At 43.0% G+C, this 6,164-nt stretch overlaps 1 protein-coding gene across 1 annotated transcript; it reads right to left on the reverse strand.

The window, feature by feature from the left end:
- Positions 1-30: 30 nt before the first annotated feature.
- Positions 31-6,164, reverse strand: foxn1 (forkhead box N1). The gene is made up of 8 exons (XM_067246058.1): positions 6,042-6,164; positions 4,837-5,172; positions 4,282-4,386; positions 3,512-3,642; positions 2,747-2,843; positions 1,198-1,405; positions 566-1,027; positions 31-387 (listed from the first exon to the last, which is right to left on the reverse strand). The coding sequence occupies exons 1-8, from the start codon at positions 6,162-6,164 to the stop codon at positions 83-85; spliced, it is 1,767 nt and encodes a 588-aa protein (XP_067102159.1). The 3' UTR covers positions 31-82.

The following is a 6,164-nucleotide window of genomic DNA, read 5'->3' on the forward strand; positions in this document are numbered from 1 at the left end:
AGATACAATACACAAATCCTCAGTGTGAACTACCACAATCACATGGGGAGTAAGCTCCCAGAAGAAGCACCATTTCCTGGGTTCAGAGTAGGGGTATAGGGGTGGTCCCTGTGGAAGTGCGATACAAAGCCAGGTTTTCCACAACTGGGAAAGCAGTGGTGTACAATCCATTCATTTGGTGGTCTGGGTCACATCCAAGACCCATGTTCTTATCCTCGTGTGGATTACCTCGACCAATGGCTATGACCTCAGATGAATGATTAGCAGACGGAAGGCTGGAGCCCTGAAGAAGGTAGGAAGGAAAGGTAGAGATGGGGGTAGTAGAAGTAATGACCACCAGCGAATCAGGGGCCAGACTGTCCTCTCTCAGCTGCTCCCACAAGTTACCTGAGAGGAGAGAAAACAGAAGTTTAGACTTCCAAAAATGCAAAGGAAACAAAACAACTGCAGGACCAAGTCTTAAGACAACATATTCTTTCAATTTCTGTTTGTCACCCTCATAAAATCTCTCTCAGTTTTCCCCTCTCTCTCTTTCTCTCACACTCTCTAAACATTTCTGCCTTACCATGAATCTGCAGGTCTGTCAGACTAGGGTTGAGCATGTCAATGTCGTTACTGGTGTCCCCATCCATCAGCAGTTCCTGCATGCTTTTGGGGCCCACACCACAGTCCACCTGCAGGGTGGTGCTGTAGGCCTGTGGCATCTGTCCCACCAGAGGGGAGTCCAGGCTAACTGTGGTTGAGGGGACTCCTGAGGATGGCTGCTGCACACAGGAGGCATAGAAGGGGAAGGGGTGTGGGGCAGAGGCTGGCAGGTAGCTTTGGGGATGCTGCCCGGCCGTCAGGGAGGGAGAGGGGACCCGGGAGTGTAAGGGGCATGGGGGAGGCAGGCAAGGCTGGGGCAGGGGGAAAGATGATGGAGAATGGGTGAAATGAGATGAGGGTCGGGATGTTGAGTTTTGGCTGTGGTAGGTGGATATGGACTTGAGTTTATTTGGTTTCTCTCCCAGTAGACGGTCCAGATCTTCTGTGAGGAAGAAGACAGGAAGTGTTTGGGTAAATTGACATGCACACGAACATGGTCACCTCCAGCTTGTGGTCTGAATGGCAATTCAGTGTACTCAATGAATTTACTCAGATAAAGACCCAGGTCACCAGTTTTTATGGTTTCACTCAGGTTACATGTAGAGTGCTCACCTGGTCGGGCCATGCTCTTGCGGACTGTCAACGGATCTTTGCGGCGCCACTTGTGCAGTTCCTCCTGCATCTTCTCCACCTTGGCTGGGTTCAGCGCCCAGAGGCAGCCCTTTCGGGAGGAGTTTCCACTCTTGTTCTCCACTTTCTCAAAGCACTTGTTCAGAGACAGATTATGACGAACGGAGTTCTTCCATCCGTCAGGGGCCGTCTGGGAAAAGGAATAAAGCAAGAGAGAAAGGGAGACAGAAGGAAACATGAGAGCAGGTAGAGGGCATCTTTTTTTGCACACACAATACATGTTAATTATGAAATGGTATGTCACAGTAATTGCAGTTGAATGAGATAATCACAGTGTGGTTGTGGTACACAGTACAAATGTATTAGTGTTGTACACATCAATATAGTAGCATACAGAATGTGCTCCAATTAAATATTACTATGATGAGTATTATTATTGTAATTATCTGAGTTCAATTAAAGAGTGATTACAATATGCAAAGCTTTGTGATTCCGCAGAGCAGATTCAGCAACTGAACAGATCAGTAAATATTCACAACCCTTAGGACTGTTGTATTCCAATAATTATTTGACAAGTCCTGCAGGAATATGGTGATCAGTAATGAAAAATAATCCAAATGTAATTCTACCTCTCTGAAGGACTGGTTTCTGTGGCAGTGGTAGTACATAGAACCACACCTTGATGGTGGGTTATTGCCTCAGACCTTAAGAATGCTTTCTGAACTTGTTCCCCAAGCGAAACACTCATGCTTAGGCTTCGATGACAGGCTTGTCCTGTCTCTGCCAATATTTTTCATAGATATATGGTGTTTCTGGGTATAACTAGCTCACAGCTGTTGCTGCTGCTGCTTGCATTTTGGAACCATCACATTTATAATCAACAGTTCAGTTTTGCTCAAAGGCAGAGACAGTCAGGGGTTCTTCAGTTAGTAGTGACTGTGTGTGTGTGCAGTTTGTGTGTGTGTATGTGTGGGAAGTAGGGCTGGGCAATATATACAAAAATGTGATATCTTGATATTGTCAACATTTTACGATATTCAATATATATATCTCGATATGTTTGCATTTGCTTTTAAATAATAAAAAACATGATTTTCTTTTGCCCCCATTAGAAAACAACAAAAACAATTGAGATAGAACAGCTATTGTTACAAAGTACAAAATGTGTAGTGCAAATTTAAGCAGTAAAAAAAAGACCCTCCCCCACCTCCTGTCTCTTGCACGGGAATACGCGACAAGACAAAAAGGGGACGTAATATTGGACGTTCAGCGCGTTCTTTGGGAAAGTATGCTTGAATTTGAAATATTCGATATTCACAATATTTTCTAATTTTACATCGTCGTCAAAATCTCCCTGCTTTAGTGGGAAGTACATAATTTCTCTGGTGCTCATCCTTTCTGACTAAGGGGCAAATTATTTTATCATACCACACATTCCCATTGGCAGAACTGCTCATTGTAATTATTTTATGATGTAAATGTAACCGTTTTTCTTGACACTATGTGGTTCAGATTAATAATATCAAAGTACCTTAAAATAGGGGAAGTTTTCGGTCATGAAGCTGTAGATCTCACTTACAGGCAGACTTCCAGTCTTGCTGTTTCTCAAGGCCATAAAGATGAGAATGCTAGAGAGAGAGAGAGAGAGAGAGAGAGAGAGAGAGAGAGAGAGAGAGAGAGAGAGAGAGAGAGAGAGAGAGAGAGAGAGAGAGAGAGAGCAAAAATACATGTTAAATGAATAAATCAAGACATACATTTTGACTTACACTAGCATTTACCATACAAGAAAAACATCACTTCATAAGAGAAAAGATGACGTTTCCAAGGTGACGTTTACCCTTCCCAGGTTGGTCTACACACAAGCAGCTGAAGCTTTCGTAGGAAGAGAACATATGCATGTCAATAATAGCTATACTACTAGAAGTACATTAGTTCAGTAAGAAAATGTAAATGTTGCAGTTTGCTGTGTAAAGGACAAGAGTATAATCCACACCTGCAAGCCTCAGCTCATGAAACATACTCTGTAAAGATTCAGATTTGATCATGTATAACGATAACACTTTTGGAGTTTGGGCAAAAAGGGTATCAAATTATATGTTGAGACCATGTGTTCTGCATACAAAATGTTGATTGGATGTTAAAAGTGTTCACTTGTCACAGTCATATGGTTGGTTCACTTTATATCACTTATGATAACTCAAATTGTAATAAATTATGAGATGACTAAATGTTTGGTGTTGTGGAGGTGTCATGGTAGGCGTAATAAAACAGCTGTACGGTTAAGAGGGTTAGTTACCTGTAGGAGTACACAGGTTTTGGGAAGAGGGATATCACAGGACTGTCTTGGAGAGGTGGTGTGGACAGGCACTGGAGAGAGTATGGTGAACTGTTTGATTGTCTACTTGCGGAGTATGTACCTGGTGAAAACTGTAGACACAAATACAGATACAGACACACACGTGAACACACACACACACATACACAAGCAATTAATATGTGTGAATGGTAGACTTCTAATACTTAAAATAAGGTGCTAGCACTGCAAATAAAGTTCAATTAATCAGTAGTACAGTAAGACAAGACTGTCAGCGTATTCCAGAAAGTACAGCATCACTCCTGTATCCTGTATAGCTTTCAAGTTGGGGTTGACTTTTGAATATCACTTATACAAAACAAAAATTCAATTAGATCATCTGAGAAATCTAGAACCAATTACACTTACAGACACCTGCACAGCCTGTACAGCCACTTCTACTCCAAAGAGAATGAATTATACTGTTTGAATACTGAGCAACATTTTGGTAAAGGTAAAGTTGTGGTAGTCCTTTCAATTAACTTTTTTAAAGCTTTTCACAAGCCTAAACTCACCATACAAAACATAGTTTTGCACTGGCATATGCAATTTTGTAAGCAAAGAGATGTTTGCTTTGGAATTAGGTGGTTTGATTAGGGATACCTAGTGCATGCCAAACCTTCCAGTGTGTGAAAGGAAACATTACACAAGCTAACATTACACAAATCAATCAAACTAAGCTCCATCCAGCCTGTTTGTCATGGTACACTCACCTGCTGGAGGGGAGCTAGCGGATTGTAGGTGGCATGGCTGGAAGACAGGAAGCATGAAGGCTCCTCTGGTGCACCTGGTGGTTCTGGGAATGTGTGTTGGGAGTCCTATGCAGGGAGGGATGACACAAGCATGCTGTAACACTGGGTAGGAAACCAAAGGAGATTCATTGGCTTGGAACGTTTGTGTGTGTTACTGTGTGTGTGTGGCTTTGTCTATGCATGGCCTCTGGCCATGCCACAGAATTTACACCACAGATACACAGTGTCTAGATGGAGGGATATTGTGCTCATGTCTTGGCAAGTCTTCTACCAACTTGTGTTTCAAATGCCTGCTACAGTAGTTCTCTTTCATACAACAGAACTATTCAACTCTGTTTTCTTTTAGCAATTGGCAAGCTTTAGCTACCTATCATTCATGTTACATCTAAAGACACTAAGCCGATAGGCATACCTCTTTAGGTGACTAACAGTTCGAGCAGCTATGTATACCTATGAGAATGCTTTATCTATTTACTCTGTGGTGAAAAATAAGATGTCTCGGCGAAGGTAGCATACCATTAGTCTGTTCACCTGGAGGCCACTGTACGTCTCCCAGGGTGGCTGTTCCCCTTGGTGGCTGCTGCCCGTGTGTGTTTCGGAGAAACTATTGAGGCAAATGAAGGGATGGGAGCTGGGGGCCACGCATCCAGCAGACCCTTCATCGCTGTACTGTCGGCGGTAGGGGTGGAAACGGCCAGACTGGTCTGACCCCCGCCCTGACCTTTGACACGATCCAGATCCAATGGTGGCTCCGTCTACGCTGTGTCTCCTGCAGGTGTCCACTGCTGTGTTCCTTCGACTGAAGGGGGTGCTCTCTCGCTTGGGGAAGTAGGCCGCTCTGCTCTCTTCACACTGTGACGTATGGATGACAAGATGCACAGTACATCCACACACACAAGCAGGGGGATGAGATTAGATTAGATGAGGCTTCATGGGAAATGAACACTTAAAATGAGACAAAGTTGTGACCGTTTGGAACAGTTTATGCATGCAACTCATATTTACATCAATGTACTGTTCTTGGAAGTTACAGTCTAAATCATGCATGTGTTTGTATAGTGGGACAGATACAGTAGTACAGTTTCAGCATGTATCATGACCTATTGCTCCTTACTCTCTTTTCTTTGGATATAGATACAGTATGAGATATCAACCACTAATCTGTGTAAAAGTACATGAACATCGAGTCAAAAACAAACCTATTTGAACGGAAGACTGCAAAAACATTATACATTTCATTAATATTCATAACCATAATTTCATTTCCTGATTTATTTCTCATGCCTGTTTTGGAGTGAGCATGTCTGCACTATGTACAGGCCCTCCAGAATCTGATCGAACTCAAGTATTTGCAGTCATATATCACATCCCTGAGAGCTGTAATTAATTAGTCCTGGTGAGGGAAATGTGATTAACGGTGAGATAAAACACACATTTCCTCAGGACATCTTGTCCATGAAAAGGTTCTTTGAAAAACAGTCACGACCTTGTGATTTGCTGGTAATATCTCTCTTGGCAACCAAACAGCTGTCAGCTTCTGGTTAACTCTAGAGCACACAGTATATATAGACCAGGTGCGTAGTAAAGGAATAGATGGAGCTAGTATAAGGCCCCAGGTCTGAATTAAAACAAGAGGATGCAGTCCTTTGCCCAAGGCGAACAGCTGGAGTCATTTTGTGTATAACTATGCAAGAATAACAGATGAAGAGGAAGTCAAATACCTCTGACTGTGCCATCTGCTGGCAGGAAGCTCCCACACATTCGCTGGTGTGTGGGTTAGCCTGGGATGTGGCTGGGGTCTGGTTGCAGCTAGGGGTAAAGCTTGAAGTTGAGCCCTTGGACAT

This window comes from Osmerus mordax, chromosome 11 (genome assembly GCF_038355195.1).
Source record: "Osmerus mordax isolate fOsmMor3 chromosome 11, fOsmMor3.pri, whole genome shotgun sequence".
Taxonomy (NCBI): Eukaryota; Metazoa; Chordata; class Actinopteri; order Osmeriformes; family Osmeridae; genus Osmerus; species Osmerus mordax.

Excerpts from the sequence above, each read along its gene's own strand:
- foxn1 (XM_067246058.1), bottom strand. The coding sequence starts at position 6,164 with ATGTCCAAGGGCTCAACTTCAAGCTTTACCCCTAGCTGCAACCAGACC. Across the intron at positions 2,844-3,511 it reads AAACCTGTGTACTCCTACAG|CATTCTCATCTTTATGGCCT; the intron begins GTAACTAACCCT and ends CTCTCTCTCTAG. Across the intron at positions 1,028-1,197 it reads CAAGAGCATGGCCCGACCAG|AAGATCTGGACCGTCTACTG; the intron begins GTGAGCACTCTA and ends TCTTCCTCACAG.